This window comes from Micromys minutus, assembly GCF_963924665.1.
Source record: "Micromys minutus genome assembly, chromosome: 5".
NCBI classification, from domain to species: domain Eukaryota; kingdom Metazoa; phylum Chordata; class Mammalia; order Rodentia; family Muridae; genus Micromys; species Micromys minutus.
This window is the reverse complement of record NC_137974.1, coordinates 45,273,594-45,287,240: the sequence shown is the minus strand read 5'-3', so window position 1 is coordinate 45,287,240 and position 13,647 is coordinate 45,273,594. Positions and strand designations below refer to the sequence as shown.

General features: G+C 46.6%; 1 protein-coding gene across 2 annotated transcripts in view; it reads right to left on the bottom strand.

Annotated features, from left to right (window-relative positions):
* MBNL2 (muscleblind like splicing regulator 2) overlaps window positions 1-13,647 on the bottom strand; it is a 152,569-nt gene that overhangs the window by 103,043 nt on the left and 35,879 nt on the right. For both annotated transcript variants that reach the window (XM_080917209.1, XM_080917208.1), the window contains exon 2: window positions 1,469-2,077. In XM_080917209.1, coding sequence (XP_080773335.1) covers window positions 1,469-1,642 — 174 coding nt within the window. In that variant the 5' untranslated portion in view covers window positions 1,643-2,077. The remainder of the gene's footprint in view (window positions 1-1,468; window positions 2,078-13,647) is intronic.

Here is a 13,647-nt window from a genome sequence, read left to right as displayed (position 1 = left end):
ATGTATGGTATACATGTGTTCATGTCTGTGTGTGTATATAGTATGGGTGTATGTGTATAGTATGTGTGTGTGAGTGTTTGTGTAGTGTGTGTATGGTATGTGTGTGAGTGTGCATGTGTCTGGGAGGTGTGTGTGTGTGTCTACATCTGTGGTGTGCTTGTGGGTCCAGAGGAAAATCATGAGGAGTCCTGTTCCTTGGATGCAATCTACTGTCCATTGAAGCAGCATCTATCATGGTCTGTGCTGGAACCTGCTATCTAGTGTGTGCTGGCCACAGTCATCCTCCTCCTCTGCCTCCCAAACACTGATCAGGATTAGAAGTACTTCATTTTACTTTCCTCATGTGAGTTCTACATATAAACCCAGGTCCTCACAAGGCTTTACAAACTGAACTATTTCCCTGCTTCAGACATACTTTTTGACATATGACTTAATCACCCTAAGCACCCAGTCTCTTCAATGCCTAAGAATGGGGTCGAGTCTCTTCCATAAACTCATAGCGCCATGGTTTCTCAGGCAGGACATCAAGAGCACTGGTAATACGGTTTTAAATTGGTAAGCATATCGGGGTTTTTCACAGGCAGAAACACCGAGCTACGTGTCTTAACCATCTCTATTATCGACAATGTCACCATGCCCTACGACTACCTCAGCCGGTCTGGAATTCAAAACAGCACAATTTCAGGGTTACAGTAAACCTCAGAGAGCTCTCAGCCAAATCATCCCACTTTGTCCAAGTACAGTTTTTCATTGAATTCTCCCATTTTCCCAACCCAAATTCTATTCAACCCAATGTACCACACTGGGGCAGGCCAGCTTCCCAAGCGTCTCTAGTCAGGTGGAAGCCAGCTCTCCTCTGAGGTTGGCCATGGGTGTGTTTCGTCTCTCTCCTGCACCACAGTTATCAGCCACGTTGCCCTACTTTCCCTCCAGACATGAGCTCATCAAGTGGCCATCTATCTGAATCCCACTGGGCTCGTCCATGATGTTCCTTACAGACAGTAGTAACTGGTCCTCCAAGAACCTAGCTTTGAGTGTACGCTTCGTGATTTCTGCTGGCCACAAAACAGTTTTTAAGACAGAATGAACACCCTCTCAGGAAGCATGTCAGGAAGGCTCTGGTTGAGAAAGGAAGCCACACGAGGAGAAACAGAGGTATCAGAGTGACTGTCGAATGAGAGTGACAGCATTGGCATCTTCGTCTTCATGGAACCCGGAGAAGGTCAAGTGTTAATAAAACATTTATTGCCATTGTCCGTGGCCTGACTTTGATTTGAAACTCTTGGACCAGAAATACACCACTATGCATTTTTAATTTAAGCACAGATATGAAAAATAAATTTGTATGCCTGGTATAATTAAGTTTGGGTGAAAACACAACACAACCCCACCCCCAACAGCCATCTCAGAGAAGATAGAAGCAAGCAGAATGGTAAACTCTGCAGAATGTACAGAATGGTTGTCTTACCTTGAGGGAATCAAAGCAGGCAATTACTCTTCCATTTTCCACCTGGCAACTTTTGGGGGGGTGAGCAAATTTGCATTCTTCATCTGAGCGTGAGCACGTTCCTCTCTGGTACTGTCTGCAGACTTCCAGAGTCAGCCACTTTGTGTCTCTCACGGGGGCAACGTTCAAGGCCATGATGAAAACAACTTTGGGCTCTGTTCCTTTCTGTTAAATGGTGAAATCAATCCAAGTCCAATGATCTCAAAACTGCTGTGAAAACTCCAACATGTAAGTCTGAATGTCCTCAATGAATTCCTTGATGCAGTCCAATCCAGGACACGGGGAGGGGATGTATCAGCAAGCAGGAAGTCAGTCACCGATCGATAGGCCCCACTGGAAGACAGTGAACCACAAGCAGCACGTGCTCACTGTCATCTCTGGCTTCCAGGGTTCTAGTTCTTGACTGCTTTGCAGATACACCCCTTCTTAATAAAGTGACTTCAATACAATGGCACTCTTTGGGAAATATCAGTTCTGATGCTCACGCTTTGGAGGATGTGGGGAAACAACCCTCTTAGATCTGTGTATTTGAGCAGGATGGCGGTTTCCTTCCTTCGTCCTTTTTAAATTCTGAAATTAAGTGATTAACAAAATCAGATCACTTCATTCACTCAAAGGGTCAGGATAAAGTCCATTCAACAAAAACCGACCAGACCAACCAAACAACCAAACAAAAACCCCAAGAGCTGAACACAGAAAGAACTCCCTGAGGGCTTCTGCCAGCAAGAGTGATCTCCAAGGCAATTTTAAACCATGAACCTGCAAAACAATATGACATCAACTTGTGTCCAAGCTCAGAGGAATCAAACACTTGACCTATCCACTAAGCTCAGATCTAGAGTTTGTGGAAGTTTAGATCCCAAAGTTTTCAGTATCGCAGGGAAAGTGATACAAAGAGGAAAAGGAGGAAGAGAAAGGAGAGGAGAAAGAGAAGAGAGAGGAAGAAGAAAAGGGAGAGGAAGGAGAGAAGGAGAAGCAGAAGGAAAAGGAGGAAAAGGAGAAACGGGGGAGGAAAAGGAGGGGGAGGGAAACGGGGGAGGAGGAAGGAGATAGAAGGAGAGAATGAGGAGGAGGAGGAAGAGGAAGAGAAGGAGGAGGAGAAGGAGGGAGAAGAGGAGGGAGAGGAGGAGGGCAGGGAGGAAAAAGAAGTAAAGAGGAGGAGGGGGTAGAGAGGAGAAGGGGATAGAAAGAAGGAGGGGATAGAAAAAAGGAGGGGGAGGAGGGGAAGAAGAGGAGGGAGAGATGAGGAGGACAGAGAGAGGAGGAGTGGGAGGAGGAAGAGGAGGAGGAGGAAGAAGAAGGAGCAACTGAAATTCTACTCAGGCTGATCTAGGCAACACTCCAGAGTTAGGAATGACTCAGAGAGATGAGTGTGGCAGACACAGTAATTAGGCCCTTTGAAACAATTCCATCTAATGTGCTTAATCACCAAACAGTGTATTGGAAATGTGGTTCCCAATTAATGTCACATTTAGGTCATTGATTTTATTGTTGGGAAGGCTATAAACAACTGTAAGGATGTGTCTCTCCTACTAAATGAAGTAATATTATTTAGGATGAAGCATGGGTTCCCTATTTCTTCAGCTGAATTTACAAAGATTTGATGCTGGGGTAGACAGACCCGGTCTCCTGATATCTGCTCTCTGAACTCTGAATACTTTTTTGCTTCTGCAGTTTTCTTGGTACCTGTCTTCCCAGCAACATGCTATTAGGTAAAAACAAGTCTTTGAAGTTTCTGTCTCCTAGATGCCTGAGTTATTAGTATCTATTAGGACCACAAGAGCTTCTCAATGACCAATTGAACTGAGGATGCAAGTTAACTTCAATCAGGTTCAACTTAGCTTTAATTGAGTCACAACCCAATATTACCCTCTCCAGGCTGGGAGATGGATCCGTGGATAATTACATTTGCTGCCAAGCCTTACAACTGGAGTTTGATCTCTGGGACCCACACTGTACAAGGGGAGAACCACTTGAGAAGTTGCTCTCTGACCTGTGGGCATCCCTCACACAGAAGTTTAAAAATGTCATGAACTTTCAAAAACCTGCTCTTGTGTATTTAGAATTCGAAGATTAAAAAGCATGCCTGTAACAACACCGTAAGTTAAGGCTCAGATGTCTAAGATCAGCAGATTCATCTGTTTCCATTCATCAAAGATCATGAAATTAGTAACGTTAAAATTGAACATTATCAAGATAAACACAAATAAAAGTAAATTGGCCGTGTGCAGCCATTGTAACATAAGCCTTGACGTCCTTCTAAAAAATTATAGCCAAGGGTACTTCATAAAGACTGAAAGTAGATTAGTCATGATAAACCCATAAGGTTTCTATCAGTGACGGGCTACATATAAGACATTGTCATAAAATTTGAATGGGGCTTAAGGTTTCTGTGTCTGGATGAGGTCTTGGTCACATTGAACTTCCAAGCACAACTTCACAGTATGATTGGTGTTTCTCATGGGTTTGCATGATCCTAGACATACAAGCCCAGTACCCTGCTGTCACATGGAAGTACATGGGTTTGTATGATCCTGAATATATAAGACCAGTACCCTGATTGTCACATGGAAGTACATGGGTTTGTATGATCCTGGACATACAAGCCCAGAATCCTGATTGTCACATGGAAGTACAACATTAACCCTTGATGGTTGGGAGAGAGTCTGCCACTGGGTTTTGTATTCAGTGTGGCTCAGGTCACTTTGGAATGTGCCCTTTGTACACAGCATGCCATGTTTCCCAGCTGGCAGCCTCACACATCTGTGCTTAACACAGCTCTCGGCGGCATCCAGAGGTCACATCAAGTGAATGATCTACCTCATCTGGGCTCTCTTGCAAGAGCACCTCTGGTGACGTTTGCTCCCAAGGATGCACTTATCAGAGTGTATCCCGTTTCAGTGACACTGACTTGTATTCCAAAACAGCGCGTACCAAGTAAGTTCAGAGGGCAGACATCCCTAAGTGCTTCACAACTGTTCCCAGAAAAAGTGAGTCTCTGCATTGGCAAAAATCAGTTAACCTGAGCAGATCAAGCCAAGATCTTTACAGTTGGGCTTCTCCATCCTGGAGAGAGCTGGTATGTCTCTCATTGGGGATGGAAGGGACCACCATGGTGTCTGTAGGTTTATTTGATCATTTCTCCCAGGATGGTGAGAATGGCTTTGTCATGTGTATCATTCTGTGATTTGTTTGTGACAGTGCTAGTGTAAAGTGTGTATACACGTGTGTGAGTGTGAGTGTAAATGTGTGTGTATGTGTGTGTGTGTGAGAGAGAGAGAGAGAGAGATCAGGGGAATTGGCAATAATGAAAACTACCCACATTGCTGACTTCAATTATCAGATATTTGAGGGGGGCAGACAGGCTCCCGCTTGTCTGTTTGCCAGCGTGTGTTCACAGCAGCAACATCAAGTAGCTTAGGCTAGCGAGCTTAAGAAGATGAGTCTAATAACCAGATTTACTCTGTATCAGGTTTCACCAACCGGCCTGGACCTGCAGCTTCATTGCCTCCAGCCACCTCCAAACCTGGTACAGAACAAAGGACCGGGGAAGCAAAAGCCAAGAAATGTTTCTGTTCGTGAGGGAAGATGGGGCATCGGTGAGAGAGGGGCCTCAGACGATGTTCTGGATTCATTCAGTTCATATTAGGAAAACATCACTCAAAGCCTGGAGTTGGGAAGTTTTCAGAATGACATGAATGAGGTACACACCATCCCCAAGGGCAACAGAGTTGCAACCCCATTTGCCAGTCTGCAAAGGTCGGACAGAAATAGGTAAACCGAGGCATTTCTGCATAGATGGCAAGAAGATTCCATGGTCTTCATCCACAGAAGCCACACACAGGGACGCTCTCAGCCCAGGGAAGAGACTCCTACTTACATTTTGATAAGAACGCAACCAGAATTTGTGTTTACAGACGATCATGACAAAGCGGCCTCTGAACATACTTATTTTCATTGGCCAATGAAACAATTCTATTTATGGAGCGTTATAACCAAGAACACACTCCAAATCATCTACCTCAGGTGGCACTTCATGCACATCTCTGGTTCTCTGGTGAGGACACTTGACTGCCTGCCATTCTCAAGGGCCCCACATGTTGTTATTAACCATGGCTACTGCAGTACTGAACTTACTACCCCTTACCAAATCTCCCGGTGTCCCATTCTACAGTTCCCCGGTTAACACAATCTACTTCCGGCTCCTAGAAGTTCTTTTTGCAGGGGAGGGGGTTAAGAATCCGCATATACATTTTTTTTTCTTAAGATCCCACATGTAAATATTTAACATGAACTTGCTTTCAAGAAGGCAGCAAACTTTTCGATGACAGTTACTTTATGCCAAAGAGAAAAGGGTGTGCACCCTGTAACGGGAACACACTGCTGTTTTAAGTCTGTTGCTGTGTATCTTCAGCTTTTCACTCTTCCTCGTGTGCTCTCTGTCCCTGTCCTAGAAGTCATGTCGCCGGTTATAAAAGGCCTGATCTCCTTGTGGTGTCACAAGTAGATATGAGCAAGCAAAGATGGAAAAGACTAAGTTTTACCTTGTTACCAAGGACCAGGCTGGCTGTGCCTACACAGATCCAGTCCAACACTGGCTCTGCTAGGCTGCATGTAGTTGGAAGAACAGATATGTGTTGGGCTATGCCATCCAGGATGGGAGTCCCTTCCAAGTGGCTCTGTGACCACATTTAAAATCTTTATCCTTCCATTTACATTCAGTGTTAAATAGACCCCCTCAATACAGCTATTGGAAGATGTTCAAGTACGACCCGGCCGAGTTGAGTATATGAGCCTCTCCCCCCCCCCCCCCATCAATCTGTATAAAATCTAAATACATGTCACACATGTACAGTGAAAATTCGCCATTCACGCTTTTACGGGGTGTGTCATCAGTGTTCCTGATCTTCTATTCCCAGGAAGTCAACTACTTTCTTCGGTTTCTTGTACATTTTCATGGGACCTACCACAGCATGGGTCATAGAAATACCCAATACCCTTGGAACCATCATGCTGTTCCAATGCAAGGTGATGAAAAAAGAAAAGTTTTTCCCTAGACATCCATGGATGGAACCCCCTTTCAAGTCTCTTCCTCCACACAGAGCTCCATATAGAAGCCATGGTTGTACCTGGCTGCCATCATCTGCCCCAGCACTGGTTTGGGGAGCAAAACACAATCTAATAGATAATGCATGACTACGAGGAGGCAGAGGGCCATAGCTACCACAGCCCTCACGCTGAGGCCTTTCATTTTTTAACAAATGTTGCTACTTCTTAACGCAGAAGAACTGTAAATGCTGCCAAGACCGCAGATACTAACTTATCCACCTCACTCCAGTGAAAACTCTTACGGAATCTGCTTTCTGTGTATAATGCATCTCGGCTCTTATTTCTGAATCCCCTCGGATTCAGAACAGCACCCTGGTCTGTAGGAAACACCCCACAAACGTTTGTTGAAGTCCTGATGCCCCTTCGGTGAACATCTGCATTTTAATACAGACCAAACTCAAAAGTTTACAGGAATCGGGTTTTGACGGGGTCGTTTGGCTATGACCTAAAGGAACAGTGCAGTGGGCATACCCTGATTCATTCTGCTGTGGTCGAGCAGAGGGTGGGCAGCTGCCCCAGGAATGAACAACTCAATCTCAAGGCCTGTTCGGAGCCCAGTGAGTGTCAAAGAACAGGACCTGAGTCAGCGGCCCTGCAGCCTCATGAAGCTTACAGAGAAATGCAGACCGGAGGGTTCTCCTGGAGATCGGACACTGGGGAGCTCAGAACAGGCTGGCCACTGTGTTTAATAAACCTCCTGGAGTGGCCAGTGCTAGCTGGCCATCATCCCTTGCCGCTTTTCAGTATGCTCTGTGCTTCTCTGGGACGCTGAAGGAACAAAGATGGCCGCTTCAGGTTCCCAAAGGATCTCTGTGTTCACAGAATCCCACACAAGCAGCTACAGGAGGGCAGACACAGGACTCCCCCTCCCCCCATGGTGGCTTCATGTCTGATCCATTAAAACAAAGCAAACCCAGAGGAGCAGAAGCGCCCAGGAGCTCTGTTTCAGGTGAGATTTCTGGGGGTTGGGGTTTGGGTTCAGACCAGCACACTTACCTGGGGGGGGGGGAGTGTTTAAAAACGTAGGTGTTGGGGGTGGGAGGGGGTGTTACTTTGTAAAGGACCTCCACCGGATGACACAGCTGTCAAAGAGGAGAAAGGGCTATTTTGTAAAGCACTTGCCACCATCGCCCATGTTTCCAAGCCCAACACCCAGGCTCCCTACCTTCAGAGGGAAGACTCGCTCGAAGTTCAAAGAAATATGGCTTTCTGTGGTATTCCTTGAGACCTTTCCCATTCAACTCTACACAGTAATGTCAAGTCATCTAAAACTCTCTAGGTGTTAGCTTTTTTTTTTTTTTTTTTTTTTTTTTGGAGAGCTGTGACTCTGGACTGTGTAAAAGGATTTGCTGCTCCAAGTCTTATGACAATTGCTAGATGATGCAGCCAGTCAGCTCGGGATGCCCGGCCCTTCCCTGTGGGAGAGGAGGAGCAGGTGGCATCACAACCTTCCACACCCGCAGACAAGCCCAGGCTGAGGACCCCCCAGGTGTCCCCATTTTGTGGATAATTTACACATTTCTGAAGGCAAAAACGTCCATCATGTTGGATCTTGAGGCAGAGACCGATCAAAATTTAAGATCGCCTTAAGGGAAGCAGAGGACTCTTCAAAACAGTACAGCCTTCCTGGTTCACTCCTGGTCACCTGGGCCTGTGTGGCTGCCAGATGAGGCCTCCTGCAGCACTGATTAAAGGGTCCTTGCAAAACAAACCGGTTTCTGAGTCAGACAGTCAAGGACTCATTAGCCCTTGAGTAACACGCAGGAGAGGATGCCTTTAATGTTATTTCGCATACATGTAATTACAGTGAAGAGCTCTTGTCCCTTCGACTTCCTAGCCCTTGTTTTTTGCAGTCTTTGGCTCTCAACATTCAAAACTTGAAAAACGCACATTTGTTTCTTGGTTTGAGATGGTGTCTCTCTATTCACTGTGCAGTACTGGGGAATGCAAGAGCTCAACTGACTTTCCTGCCTCTGCCTCAGCACTGGGGCATGTGACACTATATTGGGTTTTTCATGTGGGAAGCGGGAATAGTCTTTTAGATAAGCTCTTGCTCTGTAGCCTTGGCTAGCCCGGCATACACTATATAGCCCAAACATAGTTTGAACTTTGGCAATTCTCCTGTCTCAGTCTGCCAGGACTAGAATTACAGGCTATGTCATTGCACATGACTTACATTAAAAGAAAGTGATCTTTCCTTGCTGGCAGTAGCTTGCTATCTGAGCCTCTCCTCCTCTTATGTCTAGCGACTGCTCTCTCCACTGATGAGTGAATTAGCCACATCCCTGGCCTATCAGGTGCAGACAGAGCAATGATATGGGAGGAGAATCTGGAGGAACCACCAGCTGAAGTGCCAGGGCTGAGAGCCACTTGACTCTGAGGAGTGGGGGTAATACTGCCCAGTAATCACTGCCTTCGAGAGGAGGCGTCAAACTGGGCTTTCCCGAGACAGCTCAGTGGGCCCAGAGACAGAGATGGTCAAAGGAAAGAGAGAAAGAACCCAACAGGCTTTCCACAGAAACCAGAAAATGGCGAGCACAGTTACCTCCTAAGTGCCTTGAATTCAGTTTCTTCTTGACTTATTAAAGATTATCTAATAAATGGGGCTTTTAAAGTCAAGGGATGAGAACCAACTTTGCTAGCCTGGCTTCTAGTCTTCCCCACAAATAACTGTGTGAACCTCTCTGAGCCCCACAAGCGAGGGGATGATAAATGTCTCCTGTAAATCAACAGAACCAGTCATACACTGCGAGGTCTCTCTTTATGGTAGCTGATCTATATTCGTTTAGATGCTTAGAGATGTTTGCGTTAACTTCTAAGGTTTTAATTTCTAAGCTGTCTTAGCATCGGTAATGATTTTAAGAAGGAGGCAGTTACATAAAGTGGGACAAGGGTTTTTCATTAGCTTGTTGGAATTTCACCAAAAAGCATTGGGGGCTTTGAGACACCATGTTATTGGGTGTAATTGTGTTAGTAAATACATGTGCAGAGACACACAAAGACAGGTGGAGAGATCCTGTATCTTTAACAGTCTTAAAGGCCCATGAAATATACATTTAAATGAATATGTATATATGTGTGTATGTATACACACATAGATAGATAGATAGATAGATAGATAGATAGATAGATAGATAGGTAGGTAGGTAGGTAGGTAGATAGATAGATATAAAGAATTCTCTCTATGATGAGGCACGTGAGCCATGGAGTCCCTCTATAATGTGAGTTTCAGAAACCTCTGACAGATCCTCCTCTGAACTCCAAACCATCATTCTGAGTGGGGACAGAGTTCTGACTGTCAATGGCATCTCCATTTCAGATGCTACTCAATTCTTTTGAACACACTTGCTTATACTCTGCTGAAGGAAATGAGGCAGACACGCACACACACACACACACCAAGGTCACACCATAGGTCACCATTATCTATGACAAAGGCAATAAAAGAAAAGACTCTCAGCTAATTTTTTTCCTGTGTGTGGTATGTCTTAAAAGTATAAGAGAAAAAAAGTCATAAAAACCCAGGGTTCATTTTAATATTTGAACATTTCCAACCTGCTTGCATAGCCAATTCCAGGAACACACGGAGACAGAAATCTCATCTTTAATTAGAAGAAAGAAAGATTCTAAATATACTCCTAAACCCACAGCCAGAGAGAATATATTCAGCACATATTGTATTCAAATAAAAAAAAAGTATTTTTCCCATTGTGTTTTCTATACAAATACAATTCAGCTAGGAGAAGCTGTGATGGGAGGGAAAGAAGCGACATTTGACAACACTCGGAACAGTGCTTGTCTCCCGTGGCCCATGGCTGCATCTCGACAGGGTGACAGAGACTCACATTTCCCTTCAGAATGCCCCTTTCCTTCCCTGGCCACAGTCTACAGTGACCACAACACCTATCCAGCTGTCCCTTGTCCCTTTCTCCCTGTCTTGACGCCAGCCCAATGGCCACCCTTTCTGCCTGCTCTTGGCTTGGATATGGCTTGGCTCCGCATATCTCTTACATACTCCTGATCTGAGCAGACTCTGTCACACACTCCTGCCTCCCCTAACGGAGAGATACACCATGATCTCCCCCACCAAGATGTATTGATTGAAAGGCCTCTGGAACCATGAGCCGACATAACCGTCTCCTTCCTTAACCTGTTTCTGTCACATAGTGTAGGCACAGAAAGGCAAGAGAGATAAACACGAAGGCGAGGGCTCCCCTTTGACGTAATACAAATGGAAGAGATGCCTCATGTAGCCAACGGACATACATTTAAAACAATCAGTGCATTGCTATAGCTGTAGGTAATTAAGCTATGAAGGCACATATGTATTAGAGTCAAAAACTCACGTCTCTATGGATATGGCACATGTACACATAGAAAGAGGTTGTCACAAGCCTAGCCAGTGGCACAGTTTTTCAAAGATTTGCTGATGTCAGATGGGACTTGGCGGCTCTCCTTCTAGAAGCTTGGGGTTGCCCACAGTAGTAAAAGGAAGAACTGGGAGAGAACCAGGAGGTGTGTGTGTGTGTGTGTGTGTGTGTGTGTGTGTGTGCAGCACCTGCCTGAATCATATCCCCAAGTAGTTTGCACAGTTGCTGTGGTATTTAGCAACTCACAACACTGAGACACCCCAGAATTAAAGCTCAGCATGGACAGAGCAGAGTTGAGGTCTTGGCTTCTATCACTTTGATGAAACTTCTTATGAAACTATCTGCCAGGACACTTAGTGGCCGTGAAAGATGGTGGCTGTTCTTTACAAAGTCAAGCAAGACATCAAAGGTTGTCCACTAGCATCTGTTAAGTTCCAGGGTTGTGCTCGGGGAGGGGTGGTCCTCATGGAGAAGAGTGAAAGGGGCCTCTGGATATTCAAGCATTCTTGGATGCGGTGAGCCAGCATAGTGAGCAACAAGGACCTCAACAGTATAGTAAAAAGATGTCGCTGAGCGAAGACTCCCTAGGGAAGCACACCTCTCAACGCTTACCCCGGAAGAGCTCGTAAGAAGTAGGGAATTGTCCAAAGGCTAGAGCGATGGTTGAACAGGAAAGAAAAAACCCAGGGGAAAACTCTGCCATAGTAATGGCGGGCAAAGAAACATCGTGTACAGATCATGGGTGGTCGTCAGCAAGCAGTCATCTTTGGAGATCCTTGGGAACAGGAAAGAGATGAAGCAAAGAGAATTTCCAAGTATGTGTTGTGTGTGGATGGAAAAACCTGATGCTGTGCTCCAGATGAAGGGCACCCATCAAGAAGCCAGGGGCCATTTGGAAATGGGGAGTGAGGTGACATCCACATCCAAGTTACTCAAAATGTCAGCTCAGGCCACGGGATGGCTGAGAGACATAAACACTCCCCGAGCGGGAGCAAGGGCAAACCAGACTTGCGTGTGTCTCTGGGAGACGACCTGAACAGGACTGGGCACAGTTCACTTAGCTTCTCAGATGTGACAGAGAAGAGCAGTGCTGGCCACAGAAGAAGACATAAGCACAGACACAGCCATGGAGGACTTGCTGGCACAGAGACAGCAGGACAGCAGGACAGACATCAGGACTGCAGGGGGGGACGTCCATGCTTCTGCACCGATGCTGGATGGGACCTTGGGGTAGCTTTGCTTCAGGAACCTCAGCTCCTCAGAGTGAACAGAGGACGGGGAGAGCACACAGAGGAGGGGGTAGCTTCCCCAACTCTCCTTCCTAGGCTCCCTTCTTCTGGGGTTGGAAGGACGGAAACCGGAAGGAGCTTGGGAAGATGGTAGGTGAGAGAGGGAGGTGGTGAGCTACAGATGACCTGTGGAGGAAGGAGGGAGGAAGACTTCGGCTCCTGGGAAGAGAAGACAAGCTGCTGACTCTCCCTCGGGGGTAGAGAGAGTGTGGCTTCAGGCCACACGACCGGAAAAATCAACTCTGGGTAAGCTAGCTGTCTCGGTCAGCTGTCCACCCACAGTATGGGAGGGGTGGGGCTGGGTGGGACGAACGCCACTGAAGTCGAGGAGGAGGATTTGGGGTAGTAGTGCTTGTCGGGAGGAAAGTGGAGGCAGAAATATGAACTGTGGTAGACAGTGAGGCTTCCATGGAGAGGCAGGACCTGGCCCAGGTCTGGTCTTGTGTTTTTCTCTACCCGTTCCTGGCTGACTTAGGAGAAAGGAGATGCACTCGTAGGTTAAGGATTTCGAGATGCAGTGCACACTACCAGGAAGTCCGGAGGTGGAGGGAGATTATTGTACAGGAGGCCGTAGCCGAGGTGGGGAGCAAGGCTATTGTCCCCCCAGTAGAAACTGCACGGCATCATGGGAGTCCGTAAATATCTCCCCCTGTGTCTAAGTGTGGCTGCGTACATGCCAAGCCACAGCAGCGGGTGACGTCAGAACTGGGCGTGGCTGATACTCCTCACCAAGAATGGTTAGACAAGGGCTCAGCACACCACAATCCCACGTGCTCAGAAAACAGAAGAGTCAGCAGCTTCCCTTCCACCCCACGGAGTGGCTGCTCAAAACGTGCGATAAGAAACACACACAGGTGTCACCTAGAGAGAGGCAAGAGCCAGGTGGCTTTGGAGGAAGCACAGCGTAGAACCAACTGGCAGATAACAGCTCACACCCTGGGGTTAGCATATTTAATGGTGAGATAAGACCCGGGTAGAGCTCAGAACAAACATTTACCCAGAATTGTTTGCGATAAGGCTTTTCAGGTGGAAGGTAATACGGATGAGAACTATGACAGAGGTCGTGCCTGGTGCCCTGTGCTCACTGGAGGAGGCGGTGGGAGCAGGAAGGGCTGGAACACACTGCAATACCTCAAGCGCTCCTCTGCCAGTTTTATGGCTTTAAACCCAGGCAATTTTTATAGCTTTAGACATGGGTGTCTCCCAGAGACCCATTCTCTCTGCTCCTCTCCTTTGTCCTTCTCTTCCTCCCCCAGATACCCTGCGTATGATACACAGATGGACAACATGGACGGACCTTCCTAAGAGGTTCAGGATCTGGTGGCTATTCATCTTCTTTGCCTCTCCACCACCCAAACCACCTTCATTTCTC